We start from the raw sequence: 27,430 nt of genomic DNA, 5'->3' as shown, positions 1-27,430 counted from the left end.
TTAATTTTTCATGAATGCATGCACACACCCGTTTATGTATGCCATACAAAGCTTCATCTATCGCATGACAAAAGTGAGCGACACCTTCCATGATTACTCTAATTAGGAGACGTTACGATATGAACACTTGCGGATATCAAACTCGTTTTGTTGCGTAGAATAAACCGACGAATTTATATAGCTACACTTGTTCATACATATATGTTAGATTAATCAAAATCTCCAAACCGATAGCCTGAATAAGTGGTCCCTCCCTTCATCACCTCACCAATTGCAAGCACACGTAACATGGTGATGGACATGATGTTAATCAAGCCACTCTTTCAAAAGCACCAAAATGGTTTTTCCTCCTTTTCTAAAACTATCAAAAGCACCTCTAGTTTGGCTTTTTAGTTGTCTAGATTATCTTGGTTAAATTACAAGATACATGCCTTTTCCTTGATCACACTTTACTTAAAGTAATATGATTTTTCCTAATTCTTGAACCTCTCTTTGCACCCCCTTTCAAAACCCTAAACACAATATTATTTCTCTTTTTGAAATCTCATTATGCATTTTCCTAGAGAATCATCAATTGCATTGTAATTTGGATACTTTTGTGAGGTCAAATATGGATCCATTATTTCCTAATATGGGATTGATTAAATATACTTTGGTGCATACCAATTCCTATTGTTGTTGTTCTTTGGGTTACATTTCAGGAAATTGGGGAAATTGTCCAATTAGTACGGATGCCAATTTGGTCATAAACCTTTGTACGAAATCCAAATGTAATCCTTCAGATTAGTTTTCACCGAAAATCACTAACATGACGGTCCAGTCATCACCAACTTTCTACGTGGCACACCTCCAATGTTAGCGATTTTTGGCGAAAATTGACTAGAAAGACTACATAGGAATTTTGCGTATAAGTTTGAGGCTAAATTGGAAAATTGGAAAATTTAGGACCGAACTGATATTCGTATAATAGGCTCAGAACCAATCAGGTAATTTTCTCAAATTAATCAGATAAAGAAAAAGAATAATCTCGATGTGATCGATCATAGGTTTTACTGTATGGGATTGGAATGAGATTAAAAAATTGGTAATAAAAGCGACATGTTGAGACATTGGGTAACATTGAGTCATTGCCAATGCACTAATAATGCCATATCCCTGTGAAGATTTGATGGGATTTGTGGGAATAAGATGCGACCCTAATGTTGGCCTATGTGAATATTCTATAGGGTGTGGGTACATCATTTCCCCCTCATCGAATGACATTAAGATCCACCTTTTTCGACTAATCTACATGAAGACTTAACATTGGTGATCAATACTACTCAGCACATGAAATCCTAGGGTTTTCTAATTTCACTTCACATTACATCCCAAATTTGTATTATCGAGTTAGTTTTCCTTCACGTTTAATGACTCCCGCGAATCTAGGTATGTTCTTATTTCACCGTCCATTCTTTTCGACATGGGTGTTATTCCGTTAAGGACAAGAAAGGGTTGAAATATGGTTATCAGACGCATTAAAGCGGGTCTAACCGTACCATGTCCAAACAAACGACGTGCTGATATGTTTAACTCGCGAGACCCGATTTTCATCACGCCATAAACGTTCGCGACCCGAAACCCGTTCATGCCGAGCCCAAGCCTCTTCAATCGCGTCATGTCTTGTCGCGTCGCGTCGTGTCGTGCGAACGGATCTAGAATCTTGTTGGAGAAATATATGATTTGTCTCGAGATTCCGATTCTAATTACATAGACTGAGGACTAATTGATTTAGTCAATCGAGATATTATAGGAAATTGTATCATGATTATTCTTTCTTTGATTCCCTTTTGTATTATAAATATCAGTATGTACATGTACAGAAGATGGAATACAAGAAAACAATTTTCCAATCTCTACATTTTACATTTTCTGTCATGGTATCAGAGCTTTCGGTTCTAAGCTAGCTTCCGCATCATTCTTCCAAATTGCCCCCGGTAGCCTTCTAATTTCGTTGTTGCAAATTTCATCCGGCAAAACGAATTAGCACTCCGGGTAGGAATTCAAATATCTGCACAACATAATGGAAGAATCATCCGATAACTCATCACAGAATCAGTCTTCAGATCAAATGGATCCGACTCATGGTGAACGGGATTCTGCACAACATCCCCCGATTGATCCTCCGGCACCAACACAGCTTCCTCCGACACCAACACCCAGTCAAGTCCAGTGGCCACCGATACAATGGATTCCAGTTCAGAGTCAATGGGCAGTCAATCAGCAATTTGGCCAACACGGTCCACTTGCAGAGGACGCAAATTCGGAACCGGGACCTCAACTCAATGGGCTCGGATGGCCACCTTCGAATCACCGAGCCGACCCGAGTGCACCGGGTCAAGGGATGAATCCCTACCCGGGATTGCAACCCGGTTTCTACCCGTATCCTGTCCCAGCCGTCAACGGCCGGCTGGAGCCCGGCGACGCACTTTACACATCGCCGGCCGATGGACCGGAACTCCGACTTATCAACTTACAACTCACCGGCCCCGACAACTACAATGCATGGGCTCGAGATTTCCGGCGAGCGCTCGTGACCAAGGACAAGGACGGATTCCTTGATGGAACCGTGCCCTATCCGACCGACGACCGGCTTCAACGATGTTGGCGCAAATGCAACCAACTCGTTCGCACTTGGATCGGGAACTGCATAGCCCCTGATGTCGCCGCCGGTCTTCCACCAACCGAAGATTCAAAAAAATTATGGGAAAGCATACGCGAAATGTTCGGAAAAATGGACCGAGCGAAGCATTTCTCACTCACACAAGCCCTGTCGGAGTTGAAGCAAGGGAACCTCTCAGTTACCGCTTGTTTCAATCGACTCTCAGCTTTGTGGAATGAGCTCGAGGCGGCTGAGGAGGAGCTTCAAGGACCAGAAACAACACTCGAACAGTATAAAAAAATTCGAGAAAGGGAGAAGGTGACTCGCTTTCTGTTGATTCTAAATGAGAGTTACTCACCGTTTCGATCGCAGATTTTAGCCATGGATCCCGTCCCTCCTCTTGGCCGGATCTATCAATTGGCTGTACAGGAAGAGAACCACCGACTGGCCACGGCGGAGTATGTGAAAATCGGAGAGAGCGTGACGCTTGCTGCTCCGGTAAGACCATCACAGCGAACGTCCAGCGCTCGGGGTTTGTCGCCGCCGCGGCGAGCTCCAACTTTGTCTGGGCCAAACGCGAGAAGTGAATCTCGCTGGGAAGAAGAAGAAGACCCCAATTCTAGGTTTTTGAAGATGGACGGCCCAGATTATAAGAAGGGATCGGACGGTTCTTATCTCATTAATCATATGGGCGGATCAAGCAATTCCCATCAAGCCACATCAGCCCCAAATTTTAAATCATCCGGAGGTCCACGGAGCGCCACGTCAGCCAGAGGTAATGGGCAGAATTTTAAAAATAAAAATAAATATTGTGAATATTGCAAGCGCCCACATCACACTATTGATACCTGCTGGAAGTTGCATGGAAAACCGGGTGATAAAGAAAAAAAGGAGAAAGATTTTTCCGCTTATCAGGTTTTGGCACAAGGGTGAAAGGACAAATCGAGACAATTACTACTTGATCAATATCAACATATTATGAAGGCATTGAATCAATTAAGGGCTACGAGACAAAGCTGCGGGTTTTTCAGGTACTTCTTTTCCCAGGAATGATAATATTTCAGTTGATACATGGATTATCGACTCAGGCGCTAGTGACCACATAATATGTGATGAGAAAATTTTTTCTGACCACCACAAAATCCATCCCAATGCATCTGTTCGTCTTCCCAATGGTACTCTCACTTATGTTACCAAAATTGGAACAGTCCATCTTAGTCCAAACATTACCCTTAAAAATGTCCTTTACATTCCTGAATTTGAATTCAATCTTATATCAGTTTCTAAGATCTGTGAAGACAACTTTTGCCAAGTCATATTCAATTCCGAAAAATGTTTCTTTCAGGACCATTCGACTGGCAAAGTGATGGGCTTGGGTAATGTTACACAAGGGCTATATTTTTGGATCAGCTTTCCAAGGGATTTCGATATGTCGTTATTCAATAAAAGCATTTCATGTAATGCCACCACCAGCAATAAAAATTTCCTTTCTCATCAACGTTTGGGTCATAGTGCTCGTTTTCCATATCCAAATTGTCCAATTTGTCCTTTGGCAAAACAAACACGAGCACCATTCCCGACAAGCACATCTCGAGCTACTAGTGCATTTTCTCTGCTTCATCTAGATATCTGGGGTCCATATCATACTCCACATCATGATGGGTCTCGATTTTTTCTAACAATTGTAGATGATTACACTCGCGCCACTTGGGTTTTTCTCATGCAATCCAAGAGTCAAACATTCTCTAATCTGTCGAATTTCTTTTCACTGATCAAAAATCAATTCGACAAAACTGTTAGTAAAATTCGCACAGACAATGGACGCGAGTTTTTCACTACAGAATGCAAATCTTTCCTAGCTTCTCATGGGATAATTCATGAAACCTCTTGCACTTATACTCCTCAACAAAATGGGGTCGTAGAGCGAAAACATCGTCATCTCTTAGAGGTAGCTCGAGCTCTCAAATACCAAGCCTCTATCCCTGAGACTTTTTGGGGAGATTGTGTGGTCACGGCGGCTTATTTGATTAATCGCATGCCAACTAGAATTCTTGAAGGTCGATCTCCTTTTGAAATGCTTTTCGGCAAACAACCAGAAATTGGACATTTGAGAGTTTTTGGCTGCTTATGTTATGCAACAAATGTGGGTCCTCGAGACAAAATGGATCCTCGTGCCTTACGATGTGTATTCTTGGGATATTCTCTCCTCCAAAAAGGTTACAGGATTATGGAAATATCTACAGGCAAGTTTTTTATTAGCAGAGACGTTATTTTTCATGAAGATATATTCCCATTCCAGGAATCGATATATTCTTCTCAAACAGATATATCAGAATCAAAGCGTCATCAATTCCTATCAGAAGAAGACTTGTCTATAACTTCTCCATATTTTTTTGTCTCCTCGGATCAAACAACAGCAGCTCCTAAATACTCAAATCAGACAGAAGATTCATTCGTACCATACAACGAGGAGAATAATTTATCAATTCCATCTCCACAGCAGCATATTGATCAACCATCTCCATCAGAACAGAACATTGCAGAACCACCCCGACGTTCTAGACGTCAAGTTCGTCCACCTACATGGACAAAAGATTACATATGCTCCACGCTGGACTCACCAGGTACACAATATCCTATATCTTCTTATGTCTCTTTTAATCGACTGTCGGAAGAGCACATGTGCTGTATTAGTCGTATATCTGAGGAACAGGAACCTTCATCTTATGAAGAAGCAATATGTAATCCACAATGGCAACAGGCCATGGAAGCCGAGTTGAGAGCTTTAATGGATAATCATACTTGGGACATCGTTCCCCTGCCTTCACATAGAAAGTCGATTGGCTGCAAATGGATATATAAAATCAAATACAAGGCAGATGGTTCAATTGAACGCTACAAGGCTCGGCTAGTTGCTAAAGGATTTACGCAACGAGAAGGTTTTGATTATCATGAAACCTTTTCTCCAGTTGCAAAAGAGGTAACTGTCCGTTCCTTCTTATCAGTTGCTGCATTCCGTAATTGGGAATTACATCAGATGGATGTCCATAATGCTTTTCTTCATGGTGATCTGGATGAAGAAATATACATGGAACTTCCACAGGGTTTACGTAGACAGGGGGAGTCTCAGGTATGTCGTCTTCGTAAATCCCTGTATGGACTCAAACAGGCTTCTCGACAGTGGTACGCCAAATTTACCACTGCACTTACAAATGCGGGTTTCAAGCATTCCAAGCATGATTATGCCTTATTCACATGGACCAAAGGTACTTCATCAATTTATTTGTTGATATACGTTGATGATATACTCATTATGGGAAATGATGATTCTGCTGTTAGAAAATTCAAGGATTATTTACGCTCTACCTTCCATATCAAAGATTTGGGACCTCCCAAATATTTTCTTGGTATTGAGATAGCCAGATCCGAGAAGGGAATATGTCTTAGTCAGCGAAAATTTATCTTGGAAATCATTTCAGAAGCAGGATTATCAGGAAGTAAACCGGCCACTATTCCCGTTGAACAAAATATCAAGCTCACAACGCTTGAATATGATAAGAGTTCATCATCACCTAATGAAGACCCATTGCTTAGGGATCCATCGGGATATCGCGACTTGTGGGAAAGCCGATTTATCTCACTATGACGAGGCCTCGATATATGTTATGCAAGATGGATACTCACCAATTTATGCATAATCCAAAGCAGTCTCACATGAATGCAAGCACTAAAAGTCGTAAAGTACTTGAAAGGATGCCCAGGACTTGGAATCCTATTATCTCGTGATTGCAACATGAAAATGGTGGCTTATTGCGATACAGATTATGCGACTTGCCCAATGACCAGAAGATCTATCACAGGTTTTTGCATCAAATTAGGAAGATCTCTAATCTCATGGAAAACAAAGAAACAATCGACTGTTTCTTTATCATCAGCTGAATCAGAATACCGAGCTATGGCAAAGACTATTTGTGAGATAGTTTGGATACGAGGTCTACTGTTGGATCTTGGAGTACAAATTGATGGAGCAAGTGAACTGTTTTGTGATAATGATGCAGCTCTCAAATTAGCAGCAAATCCAGTTTTTCATGAAAGGACTAAACATATAGAAGTTGATTGTCATTTCACTCGAGAAAAAATTCAAGAAGGAATTGTTGCAACTCGAGGAATTGGAACTGAAGAGCAGCCTGCCGACATATTCACTAAGCCTTTGTGCAAGAGACAACATGCATATCTATTAAGCAAGCTTGGCGTCTTTGATATATATAAGCCGCCAGCTTGAGGGGGGGGAGTGTTGGAGAAATATATGATTTGTCTCGAGATTCCGATTCTAATTACATAGACTGAGGACTAATTGATTTAGTCAATCGAGATATTATAGGAAATTGTATCATGATTATTCTTTCTTTGATTCCCTTTTGTATTATAAATATCAGTATGTACATGTACAGAAGATGGAATACAAGAAAACAATTTTCCAATCTCTACATTTTACATTTTCTGTCATTGTGTAAGCCGTCTAAGAACAGTGTGGGTCAGGGGAGGCGGGGTCACATGCGGCCCGTGACAGGTCGTGGGCTCACGTGAGCGACCTCCCTTTTCGCCACTGCATCTCTCTGCTTCGCGCCGTTCACTTTTTTGATTTCTGTCTTTCTCTGCTTTTCATGGCGAAGACGGAAAAGGACGGCCATTATAATCTTTCTTGGGCTGTCGTGTTTCCTGACACCAGCGCGTCGGGGCTCCACCGCCTCTTTCCGCCATCGGATGGAGGGATGGGGCCCGGCCCCGGCCCCAAGGGGGGCCCGTTGACACAGGGAGCAGCGCACGATCTTTGCCGGCAGAACCCGGCAGGCTGCTCCTGGCCGGCTGCCGGGGGCCTTTCCGGTTCCGGCGATCCCCGCCGTAGAGGGACCGATCTTCCATCGTACTCATACCGCGTCGTGCTCGAGTTCGTTTCGTCGTATCTCCGGTACAAAATGTCGTATCTCATGAGTCATTGTTGGTCGAGAATTTTTCGAAGTATTCTTGAATTGAAAACTTCGTATGGGAGATACGACAAAGAGGAACTTCGATGGGCTAATGAAAAGCCCCGTCCTCCAGCCCCCCGTCGATCGGCTCATTTCTCTCTAATTTTCTTTCTTTTTGTTGAGAAAACGGGACTTCGATGTAAGTAAAGGCATTGAGAAATTTTGAACGTCTACAAATGAATAGGAATACGAGGAAGCTTCCTAAAACATGCTACGAGGTTATGCGGCTACCTTTGATTTGGTATTTTGGGGAGATATTTTGGGGGAATTGTAGACACTTTTAGGTGAAAAGGGTTTTCACGAAATGCATAGTGTGTTTAGTGAACACTATTTGCTTTAAGTTTTTGTAAAGAAAATTTTGAAAATAAAAACAAAAAGGAAAAGGACAAGGATTAGCAGGAAGCAAATTGGAAGCTTCGGAGCCGGTGAACCCAAATCTGGCTCAGGATTAACCGAGGGTTGCACGACCTCGACGTCCCTTGCCCGAGGTCGCGTAACCCATATCTCACTCAGCTAGATGAGGGAGTGGAGGTTTGATTTGACGGAGCGGGACTTGTTGTCGAGGGAGTGCCGGAGGGATTGGAGGCGAAGAGGCGAGTGCAAATGAGAGGGTGTTCATCTGAGACTCGAGGTCGACGATGAACTTCATCACCACCTTGCTGGCCATCCTCTTTGTTCTTCAACGATTCGACTTACTTGCACGCGGAAGAAGACGAAAGAACTCTCCCTCGCTCAATCAATTTCGAAATGGAGAAGCAGAATAGTTGCCTTATGAGGGCGAAATAGGAATTCAAAAATGTTAGTGAGGCCAAAGTCGGAATTCATTAATGATGGCTATGTTTGGAAGCCACATTTCTAAAGGCCTTTGGGGCTATAAGGCTGGTGGCATGTGTTTGACAAATTTTTATGAAAAAGATAAATTTTTTTGAGAGCTTTAGAAAAGTCGCTTGGCCCGAAGCAAGTCGGTAGGAGCTTTGGACTTTAGAATTCTCAGAATGTTAATACATTTTTCCTTTTAATTTTACCCTCGCTAAATTTTTGAAATTCCAAAAATGCCCTCACCACTTTTCACCTAACACGACGCCGCCGACGACATCGGAGTTGGCAATGGCGAGGCTAGTCACGTGACCCTAGGTGGCCCTTGCTAGGGGTTGCCTGAGGTTGTGCAACCCCAAGCAATGGCCGCCGGCATATGGCGAAGGATTCGAGGTTTGATTTTTTTAAGATAAAAAATAGCAAAAATTATTTAACCAAAATTGCTTCTTAATGCACTTTTATATTACACGTCGCCAAACATTATTTGTATTTCGGAAAAACCCTATAACCTAAAATCCTTTGCATTTCCCTAAAAGCTTTAACCAAAAGTCGAACCAAACACGACTATTGAAAGTTGCCTTCTGAAACTGCTGAAAGCCCAGCTTTGCCAATGTTGGCATTTCCCCAAAATGGTCCAACATTTTTATACCAAAGGCTTTGACTTTCGCTTAAGAGACTTTAGAGGCCCGAATCTTTTTGGGAAAGCTGAACCAAATGTACTCTACATGACAAAGAGCATTGTTCTTGTAATACCGTGTTCTAAACTATGACGGAGGCATTCGCATCTTATTACATCGCGTATGATTAAGAACATGCATATTATAAAGGAGGCCCATCGAAGCATTACAGCAATGTCTATAAGTATAATTTCCCCTATAGCTATACGAGGCTTGTCAAGCGTCGCTCTATCACATTCGGCTCATCCCGTTCTACGAGTTTAAACACAATACACTTCTTGAGCAGCAAAATTATAAATATTCTCCAAAACGCAATTCGGCATACTTCTTTGCCTAGAGCCTATAGTACACCCAAGGACACCCAAGTACTATTGTAATCCAACCAAAAGTTTTCCTTCTGTAACCTTCGACCGCTGATACTTGGTCATCCAGCACACCGGTCCCGAGACCTTACCGACCTAAAAAGCCAATCCGATCGAGGACTCGCCTAGGTCAAATTGCGGAACACTTAGGGGGACACACAACATGCAACATCCAAGCGAAAGAGAGAGAAGAGAGGACGGACGGGAGGGGGAAATCAAATCAGTAGATGCGCTTGATTAAACTCGATACATGCGATTCATTAGATCAAGCGAGTCTCGTGCGGGATTCGCATGATCCGATTGTTCATAGAGATGGAATTAGGTACTCGCAAAATATGCGTCGGAAGAGGGGTGTTTTCCTCGGAAAAAAAAAAAAGACAACAATTCGAATTTCCGTCTTTCAAATTAGATCAAACGATGAATTTATTTATCTTAATTTGGATTTCCTCGTTGTTATTATTATTACTATTATCTAAAAAAATATAAAAAAGAAAGAAAGAAAAACCCGTATCCTGGAGCTGGGCCTTACCGTCTCAGATCGAGAATGGGCCGCCGAAGGCCCATGACCCGATTCACGCAACAACTGCCAAAAAGCGCGCAAAATGGCAATCTGATTCCTCAGATGGAGAGAGAGAGAGAGAGAGGGACATTCGTCAGCTTTCTCCATTGGACATCCCATCCAGACCTCTGCATCTGCAAGAAGCACCACCGCCTCTGTGTTCCCTCCTCTTCAGATCCGCTTCCCCCAATGGCGACGCTCGAGGCCCTCGACGTCGACGAGCCGAAGAAGGCGGCGGCGGCGGCGAAGAAGACCCAGAAGAGGAGGAGCCACGGCAGCACCCGCTTCTTCGTCCTCGTCGATTACCTCTTCCTCTGCATCTTCTTCTGCTTCCTCTGCTTCATCCTCTACAAGATGATGGCCCGTCTCTGACGGGACCCCTCCCTCCCTCCCCACGCCCGCGCCCCCGCGCTCCTTCCCGACCGCCGCCGCGAAGGAGGTAAATAATTACTTGGGAATTCCGCTATCTGGGGTTCTGCGCCGAATGTCTCGAATTGGCCGAGCTTGGCGCGTCGATGCAATGAGCGTCGACGTGGATAGGTCGACCGCAACTTTTGCGGATCGAGGACGTTACTTTGTTTCGAATTAGGTATGGGGAATTTCTTGAAGTTTCGTGGGAGGCTGCAGATTGCGTCGAGATCATCTGAATTGTCTCGGAAACTATTGGAGACGAATTTATGTTGGATAGTAAACTCGAGGGATGATGCGGGTATATGGCGTGAATCGAGGCGAAATTGCGCGCCCCTGTTGTTGTTGTTCCTGGAACTTATATACCGAGGCCTCGAGTAATTTATTGGCTAGGAGTAAGCATCATTACTGCTCTCGAAGGGTGTTGAATTGATTTGAAGCTCTTTGAGCAGGATGATGCAGAAAGAAGAGAAGGGGTGAGGCTAGTCACTGCCCGAAAGAAGAAATGAAGAGAGAAAAATAGATTAACCATATCTGTCGAATCAGCAGAATCCGTAAAATCTTCTCAAAACCGTGCCACTTTTGGGAAGATGGATATGGAAATCAGGCTATGAGGGCAAACGGATATCCCTCTGAATTCATTTCATCTAAATTAACCAAAGAAATGATTTTTACAGGAACCCCTCCTCCTTCTCTTCGGTTATGCCCAAATGAACATAGTAGTAGGTTTCCCTAGGATACTCGTCCGTTATAAAGATAATGAAGTAATATAGTATTCATTGCCTAATGCAGCTTACTTACTGGTCATTGAGGTTAGCTTAATTTGATGTGCGAGATGGATGCATGAATAAAGTGATTCGTGATCAAATATCCTTGTTGACATAGTTTTGGTCAACGATTCGACGTTTCTCTGTGCATTTACTTTAAAATTCAAACACGTTGGTGCTTGCCTTATAATTGGTTTAATTAACTCGAGTTTAACCAGAGTTTTCATTACCATTAATTTTTCAAAGCTGATGATCTGCCAAGAGTACTATGATTCTAGCGGCAAAGATAGTGGATATAATGTGTTGTAGCTGAGAACACCTTAGCACATGGTAGATCCTTCTTAGCTCAAGAAGCTGTATATGCTATTAGGTGACAGTAAAAGTCTGATGCTGTGCTGGTTTGCTGATTTTCACGCTTATTGTTGCAGAATCCTTGCGCTTTCATTTGTTCAGGTTACATGTCTTATCAATGTCTGCAGGGATTCTAATAAACTAACTTTGTGGGTTAACAAATACAGATGCTAAAAATCTACTTTGATTAAAAGGTACCATACGACACCTCATCATGTCTGTTAAAATAATGGATCCAAGAAATTCTAACAGGGGCGACATAAGTAACCTTTTAATTCGAAGGGGTTCTCCCTGTAACTCCTCCAAACACGAGGGGCATCAAAATAATTTATTTGAAATCTTCTTTAGTTATTGTTCTCTGAAACTTCTCAATAATCTAAATTTATTAGTGAGGATATGATCATTTTGTTTTGTCATAGGGATATGATCATTTACATTTAGCTTTTTCTAGCTCGATGTACCTTTGCCATAGGAACATGAGATGTAGCTATAGCTGCTATTCATTACAACTGAAAACAGGAAAAAGATCTGTTCAATTTGAATGGGGAAATTCTGATGATGACCTTGGCTGTCTGTTTTTTCTTGTTAATGTAAGTTGATCATAATAAATGTAAGTTCGGTGACTCCGTTTTTACATATTATTGCTTACGTTGAGGTCTTGGCATGTAAAAGACTCCATGCATTTCCTCTCACTGTATTTCACAGTAACTGCATGTTGTTTCAGAGAAAGGATAACATATGCTAGGCTTGGCCTTTGGTTATATTTAGTTCATTTTGAAGGTCTGGACTCTAAAGTGACCCTCATTAGGATTCAGCGTTTCGTTGGTTTCTCGAACATTTAAAAACCCTTTGTTGCATCATATTTATCATTGACTTGTACATTTTTATTTGAACCTGCAGGTATAGGCTTTCAGTATGATTTGAATTTGAAGCTGCTGGGCACTATGGGATTATGGAGAGTCAGGGCATATAAATCTATTGTGGGTTTCTTGTTGTGTAGAAATTCCACCAGATTGTTACATGGAAAATTTTGAGAAAGATCTGTTTTAGATGTTCTCGAGGATTATATTTCTCTTTGCTTCTATTTAGGATCACATTCTTTATATCTTTTTTGGGGGTATTAGTTTCTACTGTTGGAGCTGAAATATGGCATCATCTTGCTTATGGACTAGCTGCATTGTATTGTGTCAAGATAAACTTCTGAAACATGAACTAGTTGAAGGTAACTTTGGTGTATTGGGGCTGGGAGAATGTTGATGATGTAAGATCTACAGACTATGTAAAAGAGTCAATTCAATACTAACTACTGGTTAATGTATATACTGGGAGATTGTCCTTGATACATTAATTGATTGTACTTCCTGCATAATGTTTGAAGAATCGAATGGAATCACAGTTGAGAAAGTAGGTGCTAAGTAAATGAAGGTTGTTGATGTGGGGAAACCAATGTGAACAAAAATCGACAGGCTTGAAGAGGACATGCTTAAAGAGAACTGGGTTTTCGCTTGTTTCTGGAGAGTGCATTACTGGTTCTCAGAGTGCAGATGTAAAGGACCACATATGAGACGCACCTAATAATTATGCCTAGGTTCTTACTTGCTGGATCATGTGAATTCCCTCTACTTTTGACATACTTCTCTGACTGTTTTTCAATCTATAACGGATGACAAATTCTAATCCGTGTATGATATCATACATCATCTTTAATCGGATCTGGGTGCCTTGCGCTATTGAACTGATGTAAAAGCAAATAATCGCTGTAAAGATCAACATATTGCAAGTCTACTGTCATGCAGTATCCACACCCGTTAATCTAGCGAGTGAACTTCTTAAGGGCGCTTCTTCTTGTGTTCTGTTTGTTCTCATGCTCTTCAATCCATTTGCTAGGAGCACCTGTCGGTTCTTACCTGAACTAGCAATAAATTTCTCAGGCTGTGATGAGAGCGAGCGTCCTTTAAAAGGTGTTCTAGTCAAGGAACCCTTCTACAAGTGGAGCAAAATACAACAGAACAAATGCTGATGCAAATAATTCACTCAAAAGAAGCTGTTCTACACAAAGCCCATGAATCCTGGAAGATCCATTCCTCCCTCGGATTTTACGAGGCACAAAATCGGGTATGTTACAGTTACAAAGAGGTGACCCATATTCGCACTGGAAATGACAATTCAAAGAACTGGCCTTTCCTCGGAAAATCTCGGCAGTTGGACGAGCGAGTTGACTCGGGTGACACCTTCCAAACCCGACCAGTCCTGGTCTTCAGCTGCAACAGGTTCCCCATTACCTTCAGATTCTACGGGGATCTTTCCGTAGTTATCGTTTTCTTCTGAGGACCTTACTGTGAAGTTCCTCTGCAGAGACGGCTCAGCCCTCTGCCCATCATCTGATTCTAATGCATTGCCTGAGTGATTGCTCTGTAAGGTTGCCGAGGAAAAACCTTGTTCTTCATAATCAGATTCCGAGTCCATTTTTCCATCTAGAAACAGACAAACAACAGCACAGTCGTCCATCTTTGAAGTTGGGTACTTGAGTTTCCATTCACGAGCAGCTGAATCCACCACGATCCTTGCAGCTGATGCCCGGCTCGGAGCAGAAGCCACTATCTCCACCACCTCTTCATTGCTAAGAACATCCCAAACCTGCTTTTAACATCAGATGGTTCAGAAATGTACTAGGTTATACACACTTTCTTAATGATATACCATGAGAGAAGATAACAAATAACTATTTACACATGAACAACTGAATACAGTATTAGTTTCTTGTATGACTTGCTCAGAATTTTCAATAGACTAGTCCCACTAGTCGCCCGAAACATGTCATGAAGAGAATCGGATATGTTAGCTGTGGGCAGCAATCTCATATTTCAGCTGAAAGCTAATTAGATAAAGCATCTAAGGAAATTACATTTCCTCATGAGCCTATCTATTGGTCTCCGGCTTGCAACCAATCATTAATACTCAATATTTTTGGAAGCAATGGATGACAAGCAGACCCATTTTGAAGTACAGATCATCCAGCAGAATGACGGGCTAAATGTCCGAAGCTTTAATCTCAAGGAGAATGCACATTAATCATATTCATATGGCCTACTGCCCTCAAATATTGATGTAGTTTGTTTTTCGTTTCTTTTCATTTTGCTCAATATGTAGATGTAGTTTGTGGGAGTAATCTAGCACAGAAAAAGCTATTGAGTACATAGTCACTTCATCTTTTATTCGCTCTCAGTTTATGAACTTAGACAAATTCACAACAGTAAATTTGTATTGCTACATCATGAGTTTACGTTAGCATACATGACAAAATTGTGGAAGTAAACAAAATTGCTCCTGTGAAAAGACTCCTTTTGAACACGAGTGCTATGTGCATGGAACTTGAATTATTAACTTCAATTTTAGCCTGGCGCGTTTTGTCATAAATCAGGCATATTAAAAATCAGGTTCACCAATGTGAATATTTGAAACCATCAACAAATCAAACCCCATAATCTTCTTTCACACCTTATTCAGGCTGCATCTGTAGTTGGCTTCGCATCAGTTTATATTGCTTTTAATTGTTTCACATGATGCAAGCAAAAATTGCTAGATAATCTAGCAGCCACCAATGACCAGCTAAAAGTACAAAAGAAACAGTCATCACTACTTGAACATATATTCTATGAGCAAAAGATATGTGGGAATGAAAATACAGAATGGAGCGAGAAGGGAAAAATTAGCTAGAATGACCTTACCCCATCTGAAGCAAGGACAATAAACTGATCCCTTTCTGTAAGCACCCGGTGAGAAAATTCAGGTATTGATATCACGCCATACTCCTTCAAACAGAAATCACCAAAAGCTCTAGCCATTGCCAACCCTGGGGCATCATCGAATGGCAACCAAACCCGAGGCACTTCAGGCTCATCTTGCAACGCAAATACCCTGCCTTTACACCGTTTGATCCTTTCAGCCTCTCCTGCATAAAGCATCATCAAATAAAACATCACACAGAAAGCACCTGCCAATTATCTTCTGATTTCAGTGACCGCCAATGCAAAGGAGAGGGAGGAGGCTCAAGATTCATAAGTTACATAAACTTTAAACATACTGGGCAAATCCGGCTTCATGTCCACAGAGAGCTGGGTCGCCACCATTGAATCATTACTGTCCTTGGATCCTAGGACTGCCCGAGAGTCACCAATATATCCCATAAAGAGATTCAAACCCTAAAGCCAAATTAAACCTGGATTATGTGGCTTGCAAAACACTAGGATTACATACAAAGGAAGGAAGAAGTGAAAACCTTAGCCAGTGTTTGGTGCTATGCATCTATACCTGTTTAACGATTGTTACCGCTGTGCTGCCGCTACAGAAGCAATCCAAGTGAGGATGGGATCTGAGCTCTTTATCCATAGCCTTATATGACTTTAAGAAGGCGTCTCTCCATAAAGAATTCAGCTTGTCTTCTGCCGTGTCATCATCCTCACAATTACCTGCATCCGTTTTCCTTGCATTCCCATTGAAACAGGTTAAGCCTGATTCATTTTGCTTGGAATTGCAGGAGTGCAAAAAAGATTGGAGCTTAACGGGAAGGACATCCCTCACTTTGCGGGCAACAAGATGGCCATAAGGCCCATGGCCATCAAAAACACCACAAAATGTCATATCTTCTTCCATAAAATCCTTCACACAACAAATTCAAAGTCAGAAACGATATTCAGAACACTATATTGATGCTATACCCAATTCTAATGAGAAAATGATGATGGAATTACTCACTTCCCACACAACCATCGCGTCTTGATTAATGCCCTTCCGTCCCTGCTGAGTAAATATACACGAAGTTCGGCTCTTTCCATTCATGAAAACCCGGTTGGGTATGGTGGGTAGATGCTGCAGTGCAACATGACGTTCTGAATAAGTTCTCTTTGTTCTTTTCTGCCAGCAAAACCCAATTCCCATACAAGGAGGCGATGTCGTCTCTCCATTGCTCCTGCTACTACAAGTGCTCCGACTACTGGTCGACACACAGCCACCCATTTGATCAGCCCAAGAAAATACGCATCCGATCGAAAATGAAACAAGGTTCTTCCTTTCACAGTCCAGATCTTGAGTAAGAAAAGGAACTAGTCAACCCCAGAGAAGAGATCATAGAACCACCAAAGATCTTTGCACATGAAAGGATGGCACATCACGCCTCACGAGAGAAAATAAGAATCTCCTCATTATAGATAAAGATAAATGTAGATGCTTTGGTGCTGACGACTCTGACTTGATAATGCAACAAACTGAAGAGAGCGAGAAAACACTAGTTAATTGCATTTGTTTATCTTATTCATCGTAGAACCCAAAGTTGGCCGCAAGTAGAGAACACTCGATAAAAGGAATAACATGACAATCAATAAATAGTCCATGTGAACCATCGAATAGAATATACTCAATGGCTGTCCTGAGCTTTTGTCCTTGATCTGGTTCCACATTTATGCAAGTCAAATGGTCAGGACATGCATATGCAAAGCAAATATTATACCCATTAAGAATCTACTGATAAATATTTAATAGAAGCGGAGAAATCTACAATAAAAGTTACTAGAGGAGTAAAACAAGAACTGGTTTTTATATTACATCAACAAGAAGCTAACCCCGAGATTCCCCATCTTCCATACACGCATCACACACACACACACACACACACATACACACACACATAGTTAAAGACGCTGTCTCAAATTTGTACCTTCAAAAAGAAGGATGACAGAGGAAATCAGAACACCTCCAATTTTTGTGAGTCATAACACTCTCTTTGGTATCACAGAAACATTTTTTAAGTCTCAGAGACAAGTTTTTGAGATTAATAGCTTACAGCCTGAAAAGGAGGGGAAAAAACTGGAAAAGAAAAAGGAAGTGAAATGTCAAAAAGTTGGTGTGATAAACTACAAAGCCGGCGAGAACAGTTTAGCAAGCAGATAAACATTCCAAGATCATTTCCGACCGATTTTTCTCTTTCCCTTTTTTTCGAATTTCAAATCCATGTCAACTGGTTGGCCAATTTTACTTTTTTCTTGTTTGAGCGAGGAAACTTTTTCAAAGAGAGAAAAAACGAACGCACTTTAGTTTTCCACTTGAGAGAAAAAGGAAAAAGAGGAGATAAAGCAAACAGAGTAAAGCAGAAAACGACGAAAGCAAAGCATGGCTTAGTCAAAAAACGAAATCGAAGAGAGCCAGAGAAAGAGAACAGCAGCTCGACCAACATACCACGTAATTCGCCAAATTATCCCACCCACAGAAAGAGACACGAAACTAAAGAACAGCAGAGTCGTGCAAGAAAGAAATGACTAGCACTACGTCTGGTTCCTCGAAAGATGAGAACTTGCCAAAGATTTCCTTCTTGTTTCTGAAAATCGAACGCGATCGGCTCAAACCCAGTAGAGAAACTCAAGCCAAAATTTAAAAAAAAACGCTCTTTACGGGTTCATCCATCATCATGCCAAAAACCCAAGTCCCGCAAACAAAAATCAGAACATAAAACGAAAAGGGTGACAGAGGAAGAAGAAGAAGTAGCGGAAACTTGATCCTAAACTCAGATCTATGCCCGCGACTCGCGCACGAGCTCAAGCGTCGCTGGACAAGCAAAAAGACAAAAAGGAAAAAGCTTTGCACATCACCCATCGGAAGCCAAAGAAAAAAATGAGGGGGAGGAGGAGGAGCTCAGGAGCTCACTGCTTCTAGCATTAGAGATTCAAATGCAAAGTCGTTCCAGAAGAGACAGACTTGGGCGTCAGGCTAAAGTGGTAAAAGAAGGCAATGCGTACGGGATGATGGGTACCTTAAGCTCGGTGAATTTGGGTCTTCGGGTCACACACAGAGGTGAGAGCTCAGGGAAGGGGACGAAACCAGACAGAGAAAGAAGAGAGAGAGAGAGAGAGATTTTGGGTCAATGAGTATGTAAGGAGAGAGAGAGAGTGCATTGACCGTGTGAGAGAGCGAAACCGAAGGAGGAAGAAGAAGAAGAAGAAGAAGAAGAGGAGGAAATGGATGAGGGAAAGGGGGAAATTGGAAATAAATAAATAAATAAAAAAGAGTCTAGACAGAGAGAGACAGAGATTTGGCCGGCAGTTACTGTGATACGCCGGCGTTTTGACAGTTTGTGGCCACCAGATGAATGTGATAGATTTATTTATTTTTGCCTCCTTTTGTTCTGAATTAAAATTTGCTTTACTTTATTCATTGAATTACCTTCTGTGGAAAATATTGTGATGCAAACCCATTTATTGGACCCCAAAAGAGAGAGAGAGAGAGGAGAACCCATTTCATTTTTCTCGATAGAAAAACACATTTGATATTTTTTTTCAATATTAACAAGATTTTTTCGTCCTTCCATTTTTGGATTTTTGGAGAAAAGCAAAATGTGCTTAAAGAAGCCTAAACAAACATGTCTGCTCAGATCTGTAATTTAACAAAATGTCTCTACCGGAATCTTTGTTTTATAAGTGAGCATTTTCTTCTATCAAAATGGATCATAAAAAAGTAAATTTTGTAATGAAGGATTTATTAATGCAAAAGGCACGAGTTAGCGTTGTGTATGATTGTCTTGGTAGTGATTTATCATGATACTTTGCCTCGTGATCAATGATTCGGAAGTTATGTCCGAACTCAATAAAAATTGCTATGAAATTGTTTCAGATATGGTAAATTTCTTATTTCAAGCATTTGTAAGAAATTGTTAGTACTCATTTTTACCGTGTGCTTTCTTAGATGTGGTTGCTGTTGAATGAAGCCTTCTCCATTGAGGTTTTAAATAGGTGTTGGCTTTACTAGGACAATGGAAATTGATTTGCTTCACAGAGAGATTGACCTAAAACTATGCAAAGGAGGAGGAAAGTTCGACCTTGGACTATGCAATAGAAGAGAGTTTGGCCTAGAATTATGTTTTATTTTTTGTCAGAAATCTAGAACTATGTTAGGTTAAAGTGAGGAGAGCTCGGATGATGCCACGCCAGAAGACGTATGACGCCGAGCATGAGAGTGAAGGCTTTTGAAAATGATCTCGTTGTAAAACAAATTAAGAGGGAGCATCGAACCAATTTAACTTGAAAGTTGGAACCACGACCTCGAACTTCAAATAGGTACATAACACAAGTCAACCAACAAGATTTCACTAATCACAAATTACAAAATGTAACAGATGATATGTTATCGTCAATGCCGCCTTTTCCATTATGTCATAGATATAAACTAACTCATTCTTGGGTAAAAAGGTCGATGAATGAACCGTATGTGCTTCATCAGTTCTCATTCTCCTCGAACTCCATGTTCTCCCACTTCCTCCAAATTCAAGGATACTCGAAAACGAAACCTAACCAAACACGTTTGATTTATTGAATTATTGGATAGGTATTGCCTTTAAAAATAGTAAAATCAATCAACTTTGGCTCGGCTTCACATTGCTCCAAAACCCATGACCTTACCACAGTGCTTTCGTATCTAGACACGAGCGATTCTCTCGTTATTATGTTTTAATTAAGCTACAAATTAAATTCGACTTGGTTCTTATACATTTCTGTAATTTGAGATAGAAACAAACATTTCATTCGAAAATGAAAGATGAAGAAACGGGTTTCGGCTATGAGCTCACGCGGGAAAGTCTGACAAAAAAGAGTTTCTGTCCTTGTGGCGCAAGCGACGTGGGACATTTCGGAAATTATATGTATGCCATTGCAAAAAAAAGAAGAAGAAGCTTTTCAACTTGTTCGGAATTTGTATGCACGAGATTAGTTTAATCATTCGGCATCCCATATAATAATCAATTTTGCAAGAAAAAGGAAAACATTTTTGTCCTTCCTACGTCGGTATAAACCTAACCTAATTTCATGGGCCTATCCAAGCGTCGAGGACCAGGCACGAATGACACAATCATTCACGCCCATGCGAGCATGCACTGCTCGTCAATGTTGTAGTACTCATCATACTACATCGCCTCATCATATAAAAAATTTGCAGCTTTGTAATAATTGTTTCATCTTCCATCAAACCCTAAAACATCGCTTTCCTTACTTCCTTTTTTTTTATGACTTTATTCAAAAGGCAAACGAGCCCGATGACCCCATCCCCATGTCACTAGCATAGTCACTAGTCAAGGCAAGTTAGCGTCTTGATGATTACATAACTACTTAACTTGTGGTCACGGCAAAGTGATGAATACTACAATTAGATATTTGCGAAACGGGAGGGAGGTTGATATTTATAATCAAATAGAGGTTCAAATTGTTCTTAACTACTTACACTCGGTGCGAGTGCTCGGGCGAGTTGTTCGCATCGAGAACTTTTAGCGATTTGCGGGACGGTAAACCGAGTCGAGATTGAGAATCAACACGACGAACACTGAAGATAAAGCGTGTATCTTTTATCAGATTATTGAAAGTGCTCAAAATTTCATCTGAACAAGTCAATCGGATATCGCTATCGACCATATTCACTCGGCCCCGATATTTCATTGACATGTAAGGTTCCGGGTTTGATTCGACATCAATACTCTATTTAGAAGCAAAGTGATTTGCAGTCTGGCTCAATAATTTTTCCACGTTACTTAGAAAACAACTTGAGTGTGCAAGTGAATGACCCTATTCTTTTCTTTGGGTCATTGCCAACCAACTCCCAACAGAAATATAGTACTTCGACTGAGATTTATTAACGTGGCTCATTATTGCCGCCACTCCAATGTCTGCCTGTTTCGGGCTGGTGGGTCACAAGCTATCCGCTTCGGACAACTGTCGTAGGAGTGCATCTCTCGCACATATTCTCAAGCAAAAAGGCCCCTTCGAGATATCAACTTGGCTGGACCTCGGTACAACGAGCCATGTGAACTGCTTTTGCTTCGGTGCATCTAGTCAAAGCAAGACATTGAAGACACGCCTCGCAAAAAAAAAAAACAAACACCTTGTCCCACTTGGCAATTGCATGGAAACATGTTGACAATGCAGAGCTCATTCTATGGTGTATAAATAAGCCAAAGTTGCCGCTACCGAGGTGGTTGGTCGAGTTGGATAAGACCTGCTCTCATATGGTTTGAAGCCCTCTTGATCCTAAGTTCGAAATCATGTCACTTCTCGATCTTTGAAAATCCTAGTTTGTGTATGGTGTAGGTTCCGCGTATATACCAAGCGAAAGATAATTCTGCCTTATCCCAACTTGTATCTAGTGGTGCGATAGTGATAGGCTTGTTCACAATTAGGAGTAATTATGGATTTTTTTATGATAACGTCCAAAAGGGCAGTTGATGCTGATCGCTCTTTCCACCATCTTATTTATTAAAGAAAAATTAGCTGACCTTGCCGGGGAGATAGATCAATATGGATTTTCAATTTTTCCTCTTCGGATATTAGTATCACTTTTTTATGTTTTACAAGAGACTTGATCGTGAGTCTGCTGGACTACGAGTTCGCCCAAGCTATGTAGGCCAAAAGGGTACTTTTGAGTGGGGACCTTTGGGCGGGGCACAACTATTTACTTATACGGTCTGACTTGACCCAAAATTTATATATTGCGTTTTTATAATAGGCGGGCTTGGACAACAATTTATGTCCAACCTAATTAGGACTTGGCCTGCATAGACCCGCTTATTGATCACTTCTATTTTAGGGTGTGTGTGAAAGATATGGGATGTATATTGAGGATTAGGATTTTGAGAGCTCTTTCTTGTACTCCAAATTATGTCTAGTAAATTTCCCCCTTTTCCTCCGTCCCGAGAAGTAGGTCACACAACTAAAGCACAAAACTTTCTTATATCATTTCTCCACTCTCGATTTTTTTATTTTATCTCATTTTCGTAACGATTACATAATTGCCAATCCGAGTCTATTACTTCCTTTCTTCCTCACATGAGGGTAATTTTATATGCAGATTTGCATGTTTGATAACCATATTACGAGTTAAAAATTTTAATTTCAATCACTCGATGTCATTAAATGTGTTTGATAACCTTTAACTATATACAACTTAATTGATTGTGTTGACTCAAAAATCACATAATGGGGTAAGTAAGGAAGGGCTTACTTAATTAAGCAATAAAGCATCAATCCAAATTAAAATATTACCAATTATATCGTCAAAACCTCCCAATAATGTTCATTTTCCCACGTTTAATAAGAAACTAATAAAATTCATTATTCAATTTCCATGTATTATCAAACAATCTTTTCTTTTCATTTTCAGTACTTAAAGACTCCAGCACTTAACATTGAGCATCTCAATTTTCAATTTTCAATTTTCAAGGGACTTCTTCTCAAGCATAATTGAATTATTTTGGAGGGTCGCCTGAATCTTCCCCCTGAGAGCAAAGTGGACAAACGACTATGGGCACCGAAACACTTTTTAGCTTTTTCAATACTAAATCAGCTCTCTTTGGTTATTTAAATCATTCCTAGATCATATCCAGACCTTCAAAAGATTCAATTTTTTTTGGCCCCTGGATCTCCATTCCAACTTTAATTTCTTTTTAACTCAAAAGGGTCCATTTGGAAGTATGGTCTCCATCTTCTTTGCCACCTTTTCATCATTCTTTTGCTAATGCTCTCTATCTTTACAACCTATATCGTCTTACTTGTAGGGCCTACGTAGTTCAATTTGTCTAATAACTTTCCGTGTAAATTGGCTTTTGCCACGTACATCCTTAGTGCACAATTTATTGCAATCGCTTTTCTTAATTTATCTTTTGTCTTATAGCGAAAATCTCTAAACCAACCGAATGAGAGAGTATCTTGTATGTCGGATATGTCACTTAGAGTTGACAGATTGAACGTAACTTTAAATTTAAACGCAAAATAAATCGAAAAGTTGTCATATGATTAACATGATCAACTCATCGTGTGAAAGTCGGTCACGCGATGACTACATGGCCACGCAACAATTACGTCAAAAGTTTCTCTCGCAACTAGATAATAATAAGCGACTGATTCGGGAAAAATTACGAATAGTTGGCAATTTGTTATCGTAAATCTTTCTTTTGTGGGCGCTAAACGAAATTGCCGTTTGTGCATGTTATACGCCGATGTCATTATTTGGTGTAACCTAATCGATTCACAAACACCGAGCCAATCCCGTGAGTGATTTTCAAAGACAACATTCCGACACTCGAAACGAGCCACGAGGGATGAGCATGAGATGAGAATCGAAGACAAGCCTTTTTCGGGCAATCATACTGACACGTTTAAAACATTTATTAATCAAAAGCCATCGAATCAAATGAAAGAGCCCTCTCCAAATGGAGTACGCTATTATTTTCATTTCCCCTTTTATCGTCCCACCATTATCATTTGTTTAATCCGATTCTTAGTAATGTCTTTAAGGTAGTGGTCAGTAGGGGGTTCTTCTATAATTGTAGAGATCCTTTTTTAAAGTCAAAAAGGATGGGATTTACGTTTACTACAGCGCAGGAGTACAAAACAAGATGATTAGTAAGTGATCATACATTCTTATCTTCTGCTTTAAGAAAGTAATACTTTCTAGGGCAATATCAATATGTTGACTTTTCTTGATTGGTAGTCATGCGAAGACTTGTACTTTTTTTTTTTGGCCCAAGTCTTGTTCGGAGAAGAAATTGTGAAAGGGCCATGTCGTGTCCGAAATTGTTTGGGCCAAACTCTTGCTCGGGAATAAGGTGAACTTTGTCGGAAATGGGCTTAATTAGCTTGATTGAAGTTGTAAGGTAGCTAGTAATCTGGCCCTCTAGGAAGCCATTTTCCAAAACAAGTAACCATTTCACAAAAAAGAATACATGAACAAATAAAAAAAATAAAGGGTTGGTCGGATCGGGTTTGAAGGGAAAACGACTTTGTCGAGCCCGCCCGAAATAGGACGGGCTTAATCGGGCCTTGCCCGTCCTTTGGGAGATGAATTATAAATACAAGGGCTTGATTCGTGAAAATGTGGAAGTATAGGGACGAAAACTAGAGGTTTATTTTTTCATAGTAGATGTTCCTTAAGTCTCACTTACTTATGCATACAGGTGAAAATGGTACGAGTCTTTTTGCTTGGCAAATGAAAAATTCATAACCGAAACAAGCATACACATAAAATGACGCATAAAATGGTACCTTATTGTGGTGAGCCAAGTGGGAAAAATTATCCAAACAGCCATAAATCTATTGTACGGATGCCAATTTAGTCCTAAATTTTTCAATTTTGCCAATTTAATCTTAACCATTTGCATGGAATTCCAATACAATTCTTTTAGTTAATTTTAGATAGAAATCACTGACATGTTAGTCCAGTCATCGCTCGTCGTCTTACATGGCGCGGCATGCCGCCATGTCAATAATATCTGGAGAAAATAGCTGGAAGGACTACATTGAAATTTCGTATAAGGTAAAATTGAAAAATTTAGAATTGAATTGTCAAAAAATGTACACTTTTCTTTGAGCCACATGTTAAATTTCCCACCACAAATTTGGTGTACCTATAATTTTTCTTCTTTTGAAGGAGACCTTTGAGTTGATGCATTTCTGAATTCCTCAAGAGTAGACCTGTTAAACGGGTGGGTCGGGTCGGGTTTGGGTCGGGTCATAAATGGTCCGACCCAAATTGACCCATTAACCCGTTTATGACCCATTTATTCATAGTGTAAATATCTTGACCCATACCCGACCCGATCCATACCCAACCCATATCCGACCCGACCCATATTGCTAAAACACTTTTATATTTAACCTAATCTAGGAATACTTGTTTCTTATGATTTTTTTTTTAAAATTATACTGCTAAAACATTTTATGCAATACAAAGTTAGTGAAAAATTTTTATAATTTTTTTTTTAAAATGAGGTTCTGTTTGTTTTACGAAAAATGCGACATTTCTAGAAAATATTTTCCATAAAGTCATTATCCAAGAAAATAAAAAACAATTAATATTTTTTTTTAATTTTTTAAATCGAATTTTTAATTATTTTTTATTTTTATTTTTTTCTTTTTCCTTTATTTTTGGCCGATCGCCGGCCGCCGTGGCCGGCGACCGACCACAGGCGAGGACGAGCTCGCCGGAGGCCGGCGAAGCTCGTTCTCGCCGATCTGGCGAGACTCGAGCTCGCCGGCCTCGGGCGAGCTCGACCTCGCCGGATCTGGCGAGGTGGAACCTCGCCCGAGGCCGGTGAAGCTCGAGTTCGCCAGCCTCCGGCGAGGCTCCACCTCGCCAGATCCGGCGAGGTCGAGCTCGCCCGAGGCCGGCGAGCTCGAGTCTTGCCCGAGGCCGGCGAGCTCGAGTCTCGCCAGATCGGCGAGGCTGGAGCCTCGCCGGAGGCCGGCAAGCTCTAGCTTCGCCAGCCTCCGGCGAGGTCGTCCCGCCCCGGTGGCCGGTCGCCGTGGCCGACCACCGGCCGAAATAAAAAAAAAAAGAAAAAGAAAGAAGAGAAAAGAAAAAAGAAAAAATAAAAGAAAAAGAGAAAAATAAAAATAATTAAATTTCGATTTTTTTTAAACATCTTTATAAAAGAGGGAGAAAGTGTGTGGATGGGTCTAGTGGGTGGGTTGGACATGGGTTCCAAACTCAACCCATTTATCTTTAAGCTTTAAAATTTAAAACCCATTTAAGGTTGACTCTTTAAAATTAAAGTGACCCATATATGATCCATTTATTTTTAAATGGGTCATATATGGATTTAAGACCCATTTTGACACCTCTACTCAAGAGCCATACCACACCACAACTCACCAGGGGCAATACACGCAGACGCATGTAAAGATTTCATTGGGTCTGTGCTGATCCATTAAAATCATAAAAGGATAAGGTGATAAGGCCACGTGGCACAAACCCACCTCCGCCTATTTCCAAACCTTCACTAAAAACTACCGAGACTCTCTCTCTCCCTCCCCCCTCCACCACCGCAAACCATGGCCTCTCCGACCCTCATAACCCCCACCGCCACCCCAAAACCCTTCCCTCTCATCAAATCCAAACTCGCCGCCGCACCCATTGCCGCCGCCCCCGCCTCCAATGCCGCATTGCCGAGCCCGCTGCAACCCCGCCGCCGCGAATTCCTATCAATCGCTTCGGCCGGTATCCTCTCGGTCAGGCTGATCGCTGTGGCAGCAGCGGCCCCAGCACTCGCCGCCTCTAACGAGGAGTACGTGAAGGAAACCGAGGAGGTGATCAGTAAGGTGAGGAGCACGATCGGCATGGACAAGAACGACCCCAGCGTGGCCGACGCGGTGGCCAAGTTGAGAGAGACGTCCAATTCATGGGTGGCCAAGTACAGGAGGGAGAAGGCCCTGCTCGGGAGACCCTCCTTCAGGGACATATACTCGGCCCTCAACGCCGTCTCGGGCCATTACATCAGCTTCGGGCCTACCGTGCCGATCCCGGCGAAGCGGAGGGCTAGGATCTTGGAGGAGGTGGACACGGCCGAGAAGGCACTCTTGAGGGGAAGATGAGCGTGCACATTCATGTGAAGGGAAGAGATACCCTTTTTGCATTCGTTTTTGATTTTAGGCTTTGTTTTTTGTACTGTTTTTCTTGGCTTATAATGAGATGAGAAATTCACTTTGTGAAGAGGCCATGAAGTGAGGAGGTTGCAATCCATTAGGATATGCGTTCTTGGTGGGCTGTGATTTGGTTCAATTAATGATGTTCACTTACTCTATGGAGTAGATCATAATTAGGTCACGATCTTCCAACACAAGACTATGCGGATTAGGTTGCACAATAATTCATCCATAAATCGTATGAGGGTATATTGCAAGGTCAATTTTTGTTTTTAATCGATCTAAATAACATGTCAATGTTGAGTATAGATGAAATTGAAAATTTGCACTTTTTGAATTGCATTAATTTTCATATCACATAAATCGACTCGATTAA

The 27,430-nt window shown here is 41.2% G+C and overlaps 2 protein-coding genes and 2 long non-coding RNA genes across 9 annotated transcripts; 2 read left to right on the top strand and 2 right to left on the bottom strand.

The window, feature by feature from the left end:
• Positions 1–1,784: 1,784 nt before the first annotated feature.
• Positions 1,785–3,030, bottom strand: LOC130139108 (uncharacterized). The gene is made up of 2 exons (XR_008817330.1): positions 3,000–3,030; positions 1,785–2,050 (listed from the first exon to the last, which is right to left on the bottom strand). It is a non-coding gene; the product is annotated as an uncharacterized LOC130139108 (long non-coding RNA).
• Positions 3,031–10,149: 7,119 nt separating this feature from the next.
• On the top strand, positions 10,150–12,926 carry LOC115679947 (uncharacterized). The gene is made up of 2 exons (XR_004005555.2): positions 10,150–10,521; positions 12,509–12,926. It is a non-coding gene; the product is annotated as an uncharacterized LOC115679947 (long non-coding RNA).
• Positions 12,927–13,608: 682 nt separating this feature from the next.
• LOC115679944 (probable protein phosphatase 2C 52) lies at positions 13,609–18,563 on the bottom strand. Of its 6 annotated transcripts, none has more exons than XM_056315177.1 (7): positions 18,411–18,532; positions 17,840–17,978; positions 16,364–16,872; positions 15,920–16,267; positions 15,693–15,810; positions 15,337–15,560; positions 13,609–14,245 (listed from the first exon to the last, which is right to left on the bottom strand). In XM_056315177.1, exons 3-7 carry the CDS (start codon positions 16,622–16,624, stop codon positions 13,775–13,777), a joined length of 1,422 nt encoding a protein of 473 aa, XP_056171152.1. In that variant the 5' UTR covers positions 16,625–16,872; positions 17,840–17,978; positions 18,411–18,532; the 3' UTR covers positions 13,609–13,774. The 6 variants fall into 6 exon arrangements, with proteins under 6 accessions (XP_056171152.1, XP_056171153.1, XP_030459526.1 ...); XM_056315178.1 differs by having other exon boundaries at positions 16,364–16,692; XM_030603666.2 differs by lacking the exon at positions 17,840–17,978 and having other exon boundaries at positions 18,411–18,563.
• A 7,839-nt stretch (positions 18,564–26,402) lies between these two features.
• Positions 26,403–27,121, top strand: LOC115665332 (photosystem II repair protein PSB27-H1, chloroplastic). The gene has a single exon (XM_030587205.2). It carries the CDS (start codon positions 26,464–26,466, stop codon positions 27,001–27,003), a length of 540 nt encoding a protein of 179 aa, XP_030443065.1. The 5' UTR covers positions 26,403–26,463; the 3' UTR covers positions 27,004–27,121.
• Positions 27,122–27,430: the final 309 nt, after the last annotated feature.

The sequence above is a fragment of the Syzygium oleosum genome, unplaced genomic scaffold (assembly GCF_021117445.2).
Source record: "Syzygium oleosum isolate NSW1041296 unplaced genomic scaffold, Sole_v2.1 Sole_v2.10, whole genome shotgun sequence".
NCBI lineage: Eukaryota > Viridiplantae > Streptophyta > Magnoliopsida > Myrtales > Myrtaceae > Syzygium > Syzygium oleosum.
Note: the sequence above shows the minus strand (reverse complement) of the source record. Positions and strands in the feature narration are given on the sequence as shown.